General features: G+C 36.9%; 1 protein-coding gene across 2 annotated transcripts in view; it reads left to right on the top strand.

Annotated features, from left to right (window-relative positions):
• The window catches only part of KIFAP3 (kinesin associated protein 3), a 192,741-nt gene that overhangs the window by 61,175 nt on the left and 113,861 nt on the right, over positions 1 to 17,705 (top strand). For both annotated transcript variants that reach the window (XM_044005022.1, XM_044005023.1), the window contains exon 10: positions 2,296 to 2,458. In XM_044005022.1, coding sequence (XP_043860957.1) covers positions 2,296 to 2,458 — 163 coding nt within the window. The remainder of the gene's footprint in view (positions 1 to 2,295; positions 2,459 to 17,705) is intronic.

Below are 17,705 nucleotides of genomic sequence, written 5' to 3'. Positions count from 1 at the left end.
GTTTGTCCTTTGATCTGGAAGAGGGCTGTGACATCAGGATGATGTCATGACTTGCAGTGAATTGGATTTAAGTGAGGGAAGGCTGTGACAAAATCACCAACCTCACCCTCTTCTCCAGAGCCATCTGGGTCCAGTGACAAGATATATATCAGGACGACTAGAGATGGCCCTGGATGTTTAAGGCAATCAGAGATAAGTGACTTACCCAGGGTCACACAGGTAGTGTTTAAGGTGAGATTTGAACTCAGGTCCTCCCAGCTTCAGGGCCAGTGCTCTATTCACTGCACCACCTTGCTGTCCTGGTCTGATATCTAAGATATATAGAGAACTAACATAAATATGAGACCAAGAACCATTCCTCAATGTTTAAGTTGGCCACAGGAAGAAGAATTATAAATGATTAACTGTGTGAAAGATTCCTTCAGATCACTAATATACAAGAAATGTAAATCCATTCAATTCTTTCACTTAACACCTGGCAAATGGGCAGCAATACTAAATGGGGGAAATTATCAATATTGGATGGATTGTGAAAAGACTGTGAGTGGAACTGTGCATTTTTCCAACTTCTCTAAAACGATTTGAAATTGTGCTAAGACAGTAACTAAAATGCCCATACTTTGACTGAGAGAACCTATTGCTAGGCATGTATCCCAAGGAAATCAGTGTAAGAAGAAAGGTCCTATGCACACAACAATCTATGTAGCAGCACTTTTATAGTAACAAAGAACAGGAAGCAAAATAGTTGATCATCAATTAGGGAATGTCAAAACAAATAGTTGTATGTGGATGTAAGGAAATATTGCTCTACTGTAAGAAATTATGAAAAGAATGTGTACATAGGAACCTGGGAAGATGCAAGACAACAACACACACAATGACTGCCACAAGTAAATGGAAAGAACAACATAATGAAAACTAAATTTGATGAATTACAATGCCCAAACTTGTCCCCAAAACAAGAGCTTGTCACTCCAAATAAAACCTTGCAAGGCTTAATAAGATTTGAGGAGATGTAAATAGTCCTTAGACAGTCTTCCTCTTTCAGAAAATAAGTTTATTTAGATATCTTCAGCTGTGGTTTTCAAACTTTCAGATAATATTGTCCATTCACTAGAAGGAAATTATTGGTGGGGGGGGGATTTCCTCCTCAAAATTTCAATAGGAGAAAAATGTAGGAGGGAAGTATATAAGTACATAACTTTGATACTTTGATGGCACCATGGTTTCATTGATATAAATCTATACAAATATAGCTTTTTCATTCTCTGTGATTCTTGTCCATGTCCTTCCATTAATCAGCCATAGGGGAGTTAATTTCAGGAGAGCAGTACATTAACAGGTAATTTATACTTAATTGTCCATCTGTTATCCCTCCCTCTTACTACATGATTAACCTAACTCCTTTCCTAGTCATAAATGTCCTTAGAGGTTTCTTTATATACCACATTTTACACACAAATTATTATTATTGGTAATGTGCTCCAGTACCCATCTTTTATATAGTTCCAATGTCCCTTGGGTAACCTGTAATTGTGATTCTTTGGACACTGTGGTGTTTGGGTACCAATAGTTACTGTCAAGCACATTTTTTGAAAAAGATCCTGAAATGACCTGAAAGCATAATTTGAGTCAACAGTGTCATATAAGAACCAAAAAAACTAATTTAATCTTGGGCTGAATGAAAAAAAAAAATGTAGTGTCCAGGCTGTTGAAGTTACATATGTTTAGCAAAGAAGACTTGGAGAGAGGGGTGATGTTCATGAATACAATAGTGATCTTCACGTGTATGAATGGCAGTCTTGTGGATAGGGGATTTGATTTGTTTCTGCTTGACCACATATGTCAGAACTGAGCAATGGGTGGAAGCTGAAAAGAGGTTAATTTAGGCTTTTTGTAAGAACTTATTTATTTACTTATTTGTTTGTTTGTTTTGCCAATTACAGTTATCCTAAAATGAATCTGGCTCCCTTTGGAAATAGTGGCTTCTCCCTTACTGGATTTCATTAAGCAAAAGATAGATGATCAAAGTATTTTGTAGAAGTTCCTCTTCCAACCCTGAGTGTCTGTGACATGATTGTCTGCTGTATTGTATCACTAGGAGAATGTCAGTGTTGAAGAATAAGGGTCTTTTGTTTTAGGAAGGATCTTTTGATCTGAAGTACATACATATAATGCATTAAATATTTATATATAAAGGGATACAGATTATCATAGACAAAGAAAAATTAGTTTTGTCTCTGTCTTTGTTAATGGCTTAAAATTGAATCCCAATTTTATTTATCCTATTTTTAGGTAGAAATGGACATCGTTGAAAAATTGGTGAAAATGGTACCTTGTGAACATGAAGATCTCCTCAATATCACCCTAAGACTTTTGTTAAATCTGTCCTTTGACACAGGACTGAGAAACAAGATGGTACAAGTTGGGCTGCTTCCCAAACTCACTGCACTTTTAGGTATGTTCTTTTAAAATTAGTGATAACGTTACTCTCACTTTGAGTGTCTTTAATGGAAAAGTTATTTTTGAGTTGAAATTTGAGCTGGAAAAAAAACATTCTAGATAGATAGATAGATAGATAGATAGATAGATAGATAGATAGATAGATAGATAGATAGATAGATAGATAGATAGATTCTCTCTCTCTTTATATATATATTTATATATATATATATATATATATATATCCTTTGATTGAGAACTGAATAATAGGAATAACAGAATAATGAAGAAAAACTTATCTCTTCCAGAATCCCCTAGTAGAAATACAACTTTGCATTTCCCCATTTTTCCAAAGTGAAGGAATGAAAAAACTGCCTGAGGATTGAAGTTGGATAAATGCTTTTTCATCAGTGTTCACTAATTTGTAAAATTTGCCATGAGATGACAGACAAGATATAAATTCTGTGTTATAACATTAAATGCATTGTTTATGAGTGATTCTTTGTTGTTAGTTCTGTTTTAAAATGCTGTGGTAGACTTTTTCTACGCCTCAGGTAAATATGGAAAAAAGTACAGATACTGAGCACTTGCAGTCGGAAAGTTTCTAAGGATCAGAAAATACACCACTAAAAATGCATTTTATAGTAAATAAATAGTTTATTCTAGTTTTTCCATACTTAATGAATCCTCAAATTGACATATTCCAATGAAAATTATCCAAAGGCACTGGTGACTTAAGGTATTATATTTAAGTTGATTTTGAGTTAATGTCTTGGATTAAATAGTAAGGGACACCTTAGAGATTCTTCATTTCAGATGAAAAAACAAATAGAAGATGATTGTTTTTCTTTATTACAAGTTAGCTCTCACAGGAATTGGACTTTCTATGAATTATATTTTTGGGAAATTGAATTTTACTATACCTTAAATTTCTGTTGGATTATTTCTTTATCTAAAACTTGTACCTTATTATTCATAGCAGCTATAATATCTAATAGAATATAAGCTCCTTGAGGGTAGAGATTGTTGTTTTTCTCTGTCTTTAAGATCTCAGCACAGTTAGCACAATACGTTACAAATAGTTGACACTTAAATGTTTATTGAATTGTGACTGAATCTAGTTCTTCACTGATTTAAAATTTTATTTAACATTAGTGCCAGTGATGCCACCAAAGCATCTTTTTTTCCAAACTATCTGCACCATCAAATAAAATATGGCCACAGTTAATTTTATTATAGGGAAGTTACTCTTCAAAGGAGTATTATTTATGCCTTTGCTATTTTTTTACTTGTTGAAATCATTCATTCCCACCATGAGTTAAGTATAGCACAACTTGGTATAATCATTAATATTCCTCTATTATCCCTTTTCTTTTGACTAAGTTGAATCTGTTCTTCCCGTGTTGATAATTAAAATAGAGACTCAAAATAGCCAACTGCATTTTAGTGGTGAATTGATTTTTTGAATTGTTTATATTCTCAAGGATCTATGGGTCTTAGTTTAAACTTCTCATGAAGATAATTAGTCCCCCAAGTCAAAATAAAAGTGAAAAAGTATTTCACCCTCTCCATTCACTTTGAGTATTTCAAGTATATATCAAGTAAGGCTGGAAAAGTGAAAGGAAATGTTCTGGCAACAGTTTTCATTCCTCATCATCTGTTCAGTTCTTACATTCTTCCTTTGAATCATCAGTTATGGAAGATAGTGTCCCCAGAAGGACACTCCAAATGAGTTGGGAGAAACCCCCTCAGTGGTCCCAGGCATCATTAAGAAATTTCTTTTGAGGGATGAATCTTAGGGACACCTTCCAATTTGTACCTCAAGTAACCCAATCCTTGGTGACTTTAGTGACCATGTTTTAAAGCCCTAGCTTTTAAGATCTTAAAAAGGAAGGAGGGACAGCTAGGTGGCACAGTGGATAAAGCACCGGCCCTGGAGTCAGGAGGACCTGAATTCAAATCCGGCCTCAGACACTTGACACTTACTAGCCGTGTGACCCTGGGCAAGTCACTTAACCCCAACTGCCTCACGAAAAACCAAAAACCAAAACAAACAAACAAAAAGGAAGGAAAGGACTTTAGTGACTTAAAACTGGGATTTTGGAAAGAGCCAATGACAGTTTTTAAATCTTTGTACACTCTAGTCTCTTAAATTAGGCATTCAGTTGAAGTACTTTGTTTAACCCTTTGTTTATATCCCTTCTCTAGTACACTATACATCCAATTAATGCTAGATGTTATTTAACCTTTCCTATTCCTCCTAATCCTATCCTAGCCTTTCTGAAAGAATAGGGAACTACACCCTAATTATCTTGGCTTCTCCATTATGTTGGTATCTAATACTAGGCTTTCTAGCCCAAACATTTATATTACTTTCACGAAAGACATGAAACAAAAATAGAATGTAAAAAATATTGCCAACTTTTAGCCTCTTTTTGGCTGATGCTTTGTGTCTGTTTGAAAAGCAGTTCTATCATTATGGTGTGGCATAGGGAGCAGGAAAGAATTCTGAACACAGAGAACAGCTTTCTCCCTCCTTCCACATTGGCCTTTCACAGTGAAACTTCATCATTCTGTTTAAATTCCCAAGACATGAGAAATCATTCTGCTGGGCCAGTCAAAAAGTTCTTATTCTATCCTGACACTAGTAAACCAGAGCTGGATTGTCTTAATGTTTCCATTGCTATCTTGGCTACTTTTCAAGAACTGACTGAAGGCAAAATAGTTCTGTTGGAGCATTTATGGTAAAACTTATCTGGATCATCATCTTCTGCAGCCATTGTTGGTACATAAGCTACAATTACTTTCTTGGTGGCCTTTTTGTAATCATGAGAACTGCAGTAGGTGATGACCAAATGTGCCCTGAAATTATGTTTCTCATGGCCGTTGGGCATACAATAAAACTAGTTCCACTAATTCCTTTCTTTGCCTCACCAAGACATACCTGTGAGCCATTCTTCTCCTTGGCTGCAACTTTCTTCTTTCCTCTGGTTTTATTTATAGTGAGATGATTAAGATTAATATGATTCATTTTGTGTCAGTGTGTCCCCTCATTGATCATTGAATCAGTTCTCCTAAGAGTACCCCTAGCCAAACTGAAGGCATAGGTGATCTGAAAAATGTATTTCTTAGTACTGTCTTTCCTCTATTATGACTGTAGTGTAGAGGATAGATGTGAGTCCTTGATCCCATTCTCTCCTGTTTTCTCCTGCATCTTCCCACCCCAGCCCCCTCTAATCTTCCAACTTTCCCTATCTACACTCGTTGTTCTGCTTCTCTTCCTAACTCTCCAACTGCTCCTTTTGTATCTCCTCAGCTGGCCCATCATCCATATCCTGCCTCTAACTTTGGGTGTTTCCTCTGCTCTGGAGTCAGGAAAATCTGGCTTCAATTCTGAGGCCATAACCAAAGCCTTTTCACCTGATAACTAGGTCTGCTACAAGTCTGCATTATTGAATCTCAACTTCACTTTACTAACACAGTCCCTTTACTACTCCTTGATTTTCTCTTCCATATCTATTCCAAATATTCTCTTATCTCCTCAAGCTACTTGTACCATAGCCTTTTTCTACCCTCTAAGAGAACCTTACTTCATGCCATGCTGAGATAATAAAGGCTATTTGCTGGAATCTTCCTCTTCTCCATTCTATATATCTCACATTTCCTACTCTTGATTTCTTCCACTCATATCTCCTCCAACTGATTACCCCACAGTCTTCCTTCTCTCCCTAACCTTCAATTTCCCTCTTTATCCATTGGCATATTCTCTTCTTTTAGCATGCCCAATCACTTCCATCTCTCACTGCCCTACAGTCCTTTAAAAAAACTCACTTGCACTACTGTACCCTCAAACTGACTTCCTTTATTTCTCCTTTCTTTCTCAGCCATACTTCTAGAAAGAATTTTCTACACCTATTGCCTCAACTCCAGAGTGACCAATGATCACTTATCTAATAAAGCTGATGTGCTTTTTTATTCCTCACCCTTCTTGACCTCTCTGCAAGATTTAAAACTTTTTTACTGAATTCTATTTCTTCTCTGATTATTCATGAGACTGTTCTCCCTTGGTTCTTCTACTTTTGACAATTCTTTCACAGTTTCCTTTGCTATGCTGTCAGTAGTATCTCAACCTCCAACTGCAGTGATACCCTCTCAATTCTGTCCTGGATCCTCCTGTCTTTCTATGTTCTCTTCCTGATCTCATTAGCTCTCATAGGTTCACTCATAAGCTCGACACTGACAATTCTCAGATCCATATATTCAGTTTGCTTTCCTGAGCTTCAGCTCAAATGCCCCGTTCTCCTGGAAACTCTTCCAGGTTCCACCCAGCTGTAAATGCTTTACCTCCAAAATTATCCTGTGTTTATTTTGTATATCTTTTGTATGAGAAGCAGAGTAGTGTAGGGCAGAGGTGTCAAACCAGAATCCCTCAGGCCATCCCAAAACTCCCACATGTGACTGAGCCAAATTAAAACATAATTGGGAAATATTTAACAAAATAAATGAAAATACAAAAGTATACATAATATTTATTTGTAGTTTTCCAAGTCAATATGCTGAGACAAGGATCCATTTCTATTTGAGTATGACATTAGTGGTGTAAGGAATAGAAAGCCACTGAGTATTAACATCAAAAGAGGTATAAAGCAGAGAGAAATTTGTTGTTTATACAAGGTATATTGTCTGGTATTAAAGAAGATGCCCTACATGGAGTTCAAACAGAAGGGGGCACAATTCTGTTGATGCTAAGATTCTTCAAAAGCTCATATTCACAGATAATGTATTGATTTTACTAATTTGCATTGGACCCTGATATACTACCAATCCTTCTTAGGGAAATTCATAATTATTTGAATGTGACAGTTTTAATCATGCGTTCTTGGACAAGTGGATGAAAAACATTTTCCAGATTTTAACATGTAAAGTTGGATGGACAACCCATTGAGTTAGTAGTCCATAATCATTTATACCTTGGTCAGGTGCTATGTACAACTAGCTGATAAGCTGGACCCGGTGTTAATTAGGAAAGTTTGGGCTTTGTCTCTGGGGAAAGTCATTGCTTTCAGTTCAGCCAATCAGTGAATAAACATTTATCAAACACCTGCTGTGTGCTAGATACCATGCTAAGCATCAGGGATACAGAAAAGAGCAAAAGATAGTCCCTACCCTCAATGAGCTCACAACCTAGCAGGAGAGACAACATGCAAACAAATATATACAGAATAAAAAGGGAAATATTAGAAGAGGGAAGACACTAGAATTAAGATTTCAGCCAACCTCCTAAGGAGTAGTATTCTCCCACTGATGCCATATATTGGCTAATTATGGCTCTTAAGCCTACAGTACATGCTAATGTTTCTCTACCAGTTATAGACAAATCAGCCACCTTAACTCATAATACCATAGGACCAGTTTGTCAGCTCATGTAAGTCACTGTATTTGAACTAACCTTTCTTTACCTTTTACTTGTAAGAATTTTTGTCAGTGGCTAAAAAGAAACTAAATGGTAAAATGGTGAAAGTCCTTAAGTGCATACTATGTGAAGATAAGGTCAAGGGATGGGAACTGTTTAGCCTGAAGAAGAGGAGACTGGAGGGTGGATGAAAGTGGGGATCACCTGCTGTTTTCAAGAATTTTAGGGACTCTCACATGGAAGTGGAATTATACTTGTTCCAGTTATCCCAGAGGGCAGAACTAGGAATGATGGATGGAAATTGCAAAGATGTAAATTTGTGGTTATGTAAAGAAAAAAAATTTAACAATGATAAGTGCTGTCTAAAAGTAGAATGGACTGCTTCATGAAGTGGTCCGTTTCCCTTTACTAGAGGTTTTCAAGCAGTTTGGATATTCTACTTGTGAATAGTAGAGAGAAAATTCAGGTGTAGGTACATCCTAGACTGTGATAGCTTCTGTTTTGTCTTTCAAATTTGACACTGTGGTTCTGAGTTGGCATCCTCAGAAACAAAGTCTTTCTTCTGGATTTCTCAAAGCAGTACTTTTTAAGAGACATTTTTTTTAGTTCAAAATGCTACCCAAATTTATGAAGATTTTCCAATTAGGCCCTACCTGAAAAATCTGTTTTTGTTGTTTTTATACAAGTATGTCATTATAATTAGTGACCAGTAAATCATGAGTCTTTCAAATCTTAATAAACCTCTTTTATTAACAGATATACTTTATTTCTTGAAGTAAATGGCTGGTACACTGCGACCCCTGCTGATGGGAATGAGAGTAACATTGTGTGTGTGTGTGTGTGTGTGTGTGTGTGTGTAGCTAAATAAATTACAAATTACTAGGAAAAGTCATTCTTAAAAATTATACTTTATCTGAATATATTTTAATTGGGAGTTTTGTTTTTATGTCCAAAATGGCACTGCATTGTGTCTAAGGAGAAATGTGACTATCACCATCTTTTTCATAATTAATCAAGGCCTAGGAAGACCTTATTTTTTTGTTATTATTCTTGTCTTCTTCATCTCTCCACAGATTAATTTATTTGGTGAGAATAACTCACATTTGCATATCATGCCTTACGTTTAAAAAAAAAGTTTCCTTATAACAGTGCAAGATAGGTAAAGTAGCAATACTATTATCTTCGTTTTACAGAAAAAACAGAGGTTCATAGAGGGAGTGAGATTTATGCAAGGTCATGTAGCTAGTAAGTGTTAAAGCTTGAATTTGATTCCAGGTTTCCTCATAAATCCAAAGGTCTTTTTTCTTGCTTGGAAAGGACTTTGAAGGTCATTTAGTTTACTTCTCAAACTCTGTAGCTAAAGAGGGAAAGTTACTTGTCTAACCTTATATAGCTAATTATTGGAAGAGCTACAACTTGAACTAAGTTAGTCCACTAACTCAATGTTCTTTCCACTATATTGTCTCCCTAGTTACCGGATAGTTATCAGGGGGAAAAAAGACAAGAGAGTACTCTCTTGGAATATGTGAAGTTTTTCAATGTTCACTTGAAAATATATATATTTTTTTCTTTTATACCATAGCACTGAAATTCATTTTACAAGTATTTATCAACAGCAGCTTACATTTATATAGTACTTCAAGGTTTACAAAGAGCTTTTATCACAACCTTGTGAGGTAGATTGTGCACATATTATTATTGCTTTTTTATCCGTAAAGAAATTGAAGACTTTGTACATTAGTAGGTCATGGGAGAGAAAACAAAATTATTAAAACAGTTCTTGCTCCCAAAGGGCTTATAGTATAGTAGAAAAAATAAGGATATTCACAAATATCTGTAATACAAAACAATCTATAAATAGATCAGAGGTACAAACATGGTGTAGTGAGCATTCATAGGAAAGAAGAGTTATTCAGGCTGAAGGGATCAGAGAAACCTTCAGAGAGGTGGTGGGATTTGATCTGGGCCTTAAAGGATGATTAGGATTTTAGGCAAAGTAGGGGAGGGGAGGGAAGATATCTGTTATAGAGAAAATCTCTGAATTATCAGAAAATCTGATATAGAGAAAGATGAGTTATTTGTCCAGTTTCATTTCCTACAGTTCAATGTTGATAATTTGTGACGTAATAAAAGTTAATCATTATCAATCAGCCTTTAGCATTCCTAATAGTGTATACTTTGGCACATATGTTTCTTTATTGTCTGATTTTGCTTGACTTCATAGAATTTTCTATATGGGAGATCCATATTAGCATGGCCAGTACTGTAAGCAAATGAAAAGTAAATTTATTTGTATTTAGAAATCTTAACTTTAATATTTAAGTTCCTAGTTAACTTTCTCAGCACATTTATTGATTTTTTTTGGCTCATCCAAGAATAAAATAGCAATCCAAAAGTGTGCTTTATTAAAAGTTTTTCAATCATTTGACTTTTATGTGTATTTTCGAATGCTTCCTTGTGTCAGTGTATACAGAGATGTAAGATGCTGAGGAAATTCCTTGTCATAATATAGTTCTTTGGACACTAGAAAGTTAGTGTCAGAGTTTCAAAAGCACCTCGCTTAACTTGGATTCCCCTCATTCTTTTTAGGGCCTAATGTATCAAGAAAGTGTACATCTTTTAGGGACCCCATCTTGGCTACTTTAGAAGTGTGGGATGGTTTGGTGTAGTGGCCCACCTCAGCATATAAGTGCCCCAGTGAAGGATGTCCTTTGTAGTGACGGATGTCCTTTGTTGAATGTCTACCTCATAAAAAAAAAATAGTTCCTACATAAAACTCACATTTCATATAATGATGTTGAAATTTCATAGAATAGCATGATCAAGAAAGTAACATATTCAGGGGCAGCTAGGTGGTGTAGTGGATAAAGCACTGGCCTTGGATTCAGGAAGACCTGATTTCAAATCTGGCCTCAGACACTTGACACTTAACTAGCTGTGTGACCCTAGGCAAATCACTTAACTCTCATCGCCCCGCTCCACCCCCAAAACAACATATTCCCTAAGAGAATATATTGATAAATTTTAACACCACAATAATAGGCCTATTCTTATAAAAACTAACCTTTTTTATTCTATCATGCTTGGTTGCATTTATTAACTTTCAGAAATTTGCATTGATTTTCATAGAAAATGGAATATAGTGGGGAAGATTCATAGACTGTATTATGGAAATCATTGCAGAATCTGACATAATTTAATATGAAGATAGGTAAAAATGAAATGACTTAGGAAACAAAAGTTCAATTTTCCGAGCATATAGATTTCTCAAGCAATGGATGGCAATTTCCCAACAAACCAGGACCAGACCTCCTCACCTTAGGCCTGGACCCTAAATACAGGGAGAGACAGACTTTTATACATTAAAAACAATTAATCAAATAAGGCCAATGAATTGAAAGGAAATAATACCACATTAGGTAATCTGATACAAATTGGAAGGGGGAAAGTGAACAGCTGCAGTTCCCTGAGTGTGCTGGTTGGCATTTCCTTATTCTGCCATTCCCACCTCAACACTGAACTACATGGACAGTGATCTGGGTTTTGAAGGGGTGGTTATTGTTATTATTATATCTAGTCAGGCCAAAGCCCCAGAGCAGACCATATAACCATCCTTCCTATCCTGTCATATCATCTACTTGAACCATCTCGCCATTCATCCTGCTGCTGCCACACATCTTAGAAACTACACTTTTGTATCATACTGATCCACCAGAAAACATCTCCAAAACCATCAGTTTCTGAGATCCCTTAGTGTTTGCCAGCTTGCAGCTCCATTTATAACACAAATTTAAAACATTTAAAAGGAAATGCAATCAGTGAAATCATCAATCATAGAATCTTATATTAGCATCAAGCCCTCATTTTACAAATAAATACACCGATTTACAGAGAGAAATATAAGTTGCGTGTATTCCCTTTGGGCTAGTCATTTCTCTCTATATAAATTCTAGAATTTAAATCTTCTGGCACTGAGTTCAGTGTCTTCATCACTACCTCAATCTAATTTTCTAATTAAACAAAATGTCAAGGATAACATCCAAGTTGTATGCCTGGGTTACTAGTAGGATGAATAGGGGGGATGACGTGAGGGTAAAGATAATGCATTGAAGCTGTGTGGGGGATATCCAGTTGGAGATGTCTAATAGTTGGAGATGCAAGAATAGATGGAGAAGAGAAGATCCAGAAAATAATAACCTCATTTAGCTGGTGTGATCTGCAGTAAGATCCAGCAAAGGAAATTGAGAAGGAACTGTCAGACAGTTGAGTCAAGCCGGGAGAAAGCAGGATCACAAAAAACTAGAGAGTTGAAGGCATCAAGGAGAAATGGGCGACTGACAAGTGTCAGAAGCTACAGAAAAGTCACAAAAGAGTAGGAATTAAGAGAAGACCATTAGATTTGGCAAGTAAGAGATCATTGGTAACTTTGGAGAGAGAAGTTTCTGTTGAATGATGAGTTAGGAAACCAAGCTGCAGAGTGCAGGAGTGAGTGAGAGGTATGGACGTGGACGCTTTCATTGTGTCAGCCTCAAGAAAAGGGAACTCATCAAATTTTCTCTGTAAAGTAAGAGGCAAGGTCCTCAGCTGAGGTGAGGGTGGGGGGGAAGCAGGAGATTTGGAAGGTTGAAGGGAGAAAAGGAAGGTTGGGAACAGTAACTGTGGGGTAATAGAGAATGAATTAGGAGGCACAAGAAGGACTGCCTTGGTGCAACAAGGGCCCAGTTCAAGCTGACTAACATGAATTCTTAATGTCAGCCTGGAGGAAGGCTGCATTCATAAACAGGAGGTAGATGGTAGGGAGCCAAATGATTGGACTAATCTAGGGACCAAGGTTTATTAAGAAAAGAACAACTAGGAGGACAAGGGGCCAAGAGACTCAAAAGCTTCATAGCGTATTTGCATACAAGGGAGAGTGAGGTGTCGAGGATGTCATTGAGGCTGTGAGCTTGGGCGAGTAGGAAGGGACAAGTGTTGGGGGAAAGATAAGAAGTTCAGTTTGGGACATTTTGACTTTAAGATGTCTACTGGAAGTCCAGTTCAAGATATATGAAAAGCTTTTAGAGATGTGAGACTGGAGCTCATCAGAGAGGTTAGGGTAAGATGGGTAGGCTTGAGAATCATCAGCACAGAAATGGTCATTAAATTAATGGTAACTGATGAAATCACCAAGTAAAGTAGTAAAGTACAAAGAACAAGAGTTGAAATGTCTAAACCTGGGTTGGAGTTGAAGAGGAATGAAGGTGAAATAGATGTATGTATATGTATGTCTGTCCTTTGTTCTCGAAGAGGACTATGAAATCAGGCTGATGTCTTACTTGCAGTGAATTGGATTTAAGTGATGAAAGGCTGTGCAAGGTCACCAGTCTTGCTCTTTCCTCCAGAGCCATCTAGGTCCAGTAGCAAGATATGTTACCAGGATGGCTAGAGATGGCCCCAGAAGGTTTTGTTTTGTTTCGTTTTGTTTTTTTTAGTGAGGCAGTTGGGGTTAAGTGACTTGCCCAGGGTCACACAGCTAGTAAGTGTTAAGTGTCTGAAGCTGGATTTGAACTCAGGTACTCCTGACTCCAGGACTGGTACTCTATCCACTGCACCACCTAGCTGCCCCGCCCCAGATGTTTAAGGCAGTTGGGGTTAAGTGACTTGCCCAGGATCACACAGCTAGTACGTATCTGAGGTGAGATTTTAACTCAGGTCCTCCTGACTCCAGGGCCAGTGCTTTATCCAGCTTCTCCCCCCAAAAAGTGAAAGTAAGATATGACTAAATGACCTGAAGAGATTCTGAGGTATGGAGGGATGGACGAGCTCTGGTTTATGAAGGTAAGGTAACAGAGCCTACTGTGTGTCAGACACTGTGCTCAACTCTTTATAAATATCTCATTTGATCCTCAGAGCAGCTCTGGTGCTATTATGAACTCCATTTTATATTTGAGGAAACTGAAGCAAACAGAGATTGTGACTTGCCCATGATCACACAGCTATTAAGTAGCTGAGATTATAACTCAGGTCTTCCTGACTCTATCCTCTTGGTTACCTAGCTGCTTCTAGTGGTGAAGCATAGGAAAAGATGAAATGATAGATTATGATCATAGAGGGAAATGTTAAGAGTTTCTGATTAGGGAAGTGGAACATTTATGGGGAATAGACTTGAAACCTTATCGAATACATGTGTGCGTGTGTCTTAAAGAGAGATATAATTTTTTAAATTTTTCCCTCAGAAAAATTTGAAGTAATATATTGCACTTTTGAGCCTACATCCAACCTTCATTTAAAAATAGTAACTTAGATCCTACTCTCCCTCCTTAGACAAGGTAGCAATGATCAAACATGAATCCAGCAGTTATTTTTTTTTTAATTTTTCCTCCTTAATGAACATTTTTATTTATAGTTTTGGGTTCCAATTTTTATCCCTCTTTCCCTCCCTCCCCTCCCCTCTCACTAAGGTGTCAAACAATCAGATACGGCTTATACTTGTAAGATTATGTAAAACGTTACCATATTTGTCATTTTGTACAAGAAAACTTGATTAAAAGAAAAAAATGAAAGAAAGTGAAAACTAGCATGCTTCAGTCTGTTCCATCAATATCAGTCCTTTCTTTGGAGGTAGAGAGTATGTTTCATCAGTAGTCCTCTGGGATTGTTTTGGATCATTGTATTGTTGAGAATAGTCAAGTCATTCACAGTTCTTCATCAAACAGTATCGCTGTCTCTGTGCACAGTGTTCTCTTGGTTCTGCTCACTTCATATCACATCATTTCATACATGTCAAGCCTTTCTGAAGTCATCCTGCTTGTCATTTGTTATAGCACAATAATATAGTAACACAGCAAACTTTATGACCAAGAGCATCTCCATCCTTTAGTTTTGTTCTTTCTTTTTATGTAATGTAATCTACTTAAAAGGAGAAATTGTTTCTTTTTTAATATTGTTTTCAATACTCAGTAAGTACTTGCTACACAGTGGAAACTTAATGCATGTTTGTTGATGATTGATTTGTGTTCTCTTCTACTGTTAACTTAAAAGAAGTTTGTGACCCTTCATTATGGGCAGCAGTTGAGCACTGCCTGCTCATTCATCCCACTTCTTAGATTCCACTAAATCTGTTCTTTTTTTATGCTTGCACAACTGATCCCTGCATGGGTCAGTGGAAGTGGTTACCAGCCACCAGTGCATGTAGCTCTCTTTTACATGATTCAAGACATAAACTGTGCATGTATGTTCACATTCTTCTTTTAGTCTTTCAAGTGGATCTATCAGCAACTTTATTGTAGATTCTTGGTAACATCAATTTAGGTCTTGACTTGAAGTTAGAAACTAATAACATTATGAACTAATGTATGACAGCAGTGTGGTGTCCTTTTTTCCTATGGTTTTTCTTTCCCTAAAAGCTCAATAAGGCATATGGTTGCTAAATTTGGGAGCTTGATCCAAGAAGAAAAGCAAAATTTTCAAGGCCTAGTTTAACTATATAGCATAGCAAGAATCATCTCCTTAAATATGTGTGTGTGTGTGTGTGTGTGTGTGTGTAGGCTATTCTTGTAGATCAAAGGGTTATTGCAGATATATTTTACCCTAGATTTTTAGCTAACCATATGACATAATTTGTCTCACTGTGCTTACAGACAAGATGCTTTGATGTGGGCTAGAAATGATAGAATATGGAGGTAGATTTGGAACTGTTTGAGTGACTGGACCCAAAGAGTAGCATGGTGTCCAAGACTAGTAGGATGGCAGTCTGATTTTTCTCAGTCTTGAGCATACATCTGAAATACTGTTTTCACTTATGAGTACCACATTTTAGAAAAGAGTCTGATAAACCGGAGAGAGCATCCAGAGAAAGGTAACAGAATGGTGAAGGGGCTCAATGCCATGCTGTGTGAGAGCTGGTTGAAAGAGCTGTCAAAAAGAAGGATCAGGAGAACATAACAGCTGTCTTTAAGTATTTGAAGGGCTAAGAGTTGTTCTTACTAGCCATGGAAGGCAGCAATAGTACCAGTACATGTAACTTACAGTGTGGCAGACCCAGACTTGTTGTAAGAAAGAAACTTCCCCCCAATTAAGAGTTATCTAAACCTTGAAAGTTGCTTAAGGAAATCGAGTAAGTCTGCTTATAACATAGCCCTTTATGTCTAAATCGTTTATCCATTTTCACCTTATTTTGGTATATGGTGGGAGAGGGTTGTTCTATGTCCTAGTTTCTTCCAAACTACTTTCCAATTTTCCCAGCAATTTTTGTTAAATTGTGAGTTCTTATCCCAAACACTTGGATCTTTGGGTTTATCAAACATTATATTACTATGGGCATTTACTACTCTGTATTATGTATTCAATCTATTCCACTGGTCCCCCATTCTGTTTCTTAGCCAGTATCAGATGGTTTTGATGATTATCACTTTGTAATTTGATACTGCTAGGCCACCTTTCTTCACATTTTTTTTATTGATTCCCTTGAAATTCTTGACCTTCTTTTATTCCAAATAAATTTTGTTATTTTTCCTGTCTCCTTAAATAATTATTTGGTAGTTTGATTCTTAAGGCTCTGAAAAGGTAAATTAACTTAAATATCATTGTCATTTTTATTGTATTGGTTTGGCCTACCCATGAGCAATGAGTATTTCTCCAGTTGTTTAGATTTGACTTTGTATGAAGTTTATTTCATCTTTAAACAGCTTTATCTGTTAGAAGTCTTCCTTATATTATGTCACAAGGGGCTTTCATGACATTTCTACTAACTTTTTAATTTTCTCTGGGACTACAAATATTAAGTCTAAATCCTTTATATATGTTACAGCCCTTTAGACCCCATCTCTGTACTTACTATGTTTTCTTTTCTCCTGGCTAAATATACCTAGTCCTTAAACTATTTAATATATAACTTGGATTCTAGACCCTGCAACACCCTCATCACTCTTATTTGAGTATGTGCTATGCTTCGCCAGCGCCCTTCTTAAAGTACAGTACCCAGAATGGAACAGAATACTCGAGATGTGCTCTAACCAGGACAGAGCACAGATCTCTCCTGCTTTTTATGGATAAACTCCTTGAGAAGGCCATCTACAATAGGTGCCTCCATTTCCTTTCTGTATACACTTTGTTAACTTGGCAATCTGGTTTCCAACCCCATCACTCAATTTAGGAATTGTTAAGTCTAATGGCCTTTTTCAGTTCTCATCCTTCTTGACCTTTCTGCAGCCTTTGACGTTGTTAGTCACCCTCTTTTCCTTGATATTTCTCTCTAGGTTTTCATGCCACTGCTCTTTCCTGGTTGTTCTGCTGCCTATATGACCTCCCCTCAGTCTTTTTTTACTGAATCATAATGCAGTTCACACTCGTGATGTCTCACAGGGCTCTGTCCTGGGTCTTCTCTTCTTCCTCTATACTATTTCACTTGCTGATCTCATTAGCTTCTATAGATTCAGTTATCATCTTTTTGATGATGATTCTGAAATCTACTTAACCAGCCTTAACCTCTCTGCTGACCTCCAATCTGGCATATCCAAATGCCTATTAAACATACCAAACTGGATGTCTCATAGACATCTTAAACTCAGTATGTCTGAAACGGACCTCATAATCTTTCCCTCCAAACCCTTCTCACGTCCAAAGTTCCCTGTTACTTTCAAGGACGTCACTATTTTCTCAGTCACTGAGGCTCACAGACTAGCTTTGATTCCATACTTGATTCCACACCTACTCTCAATTCCCATATACAATCTCTTGTCAAGTCCTGTCCATTTTACCTTTGTAACATTTCTTAAATCTGTCAACTTCTCTCTTCTGACACTACTACCACCCTGGTTCTGTTCCTGGTCACCTCATGCCTAGTCTCTTGCAGAAGTCTGCTCTTGGGTCT

Source organism: Dromiciops gliroides, chromosome 4 (genome assembly GCF_019393635.1).
Source record: "Dromiciops gliroides isolate mDroGli1 chromosome 4, mDroGli1.pri, whole genome shotgun sequence".
NCBI lineage: Eukaryota > Metazoa > Chordata > Mammalia > Microbiotheria > Microbiotheriidae > Dromiciops > Dromiciops gliroides.
Note: the sequence above shows the minus strand (reverse complement) of the source record. Positions and strands in the feature narration are given on the sequence as shown.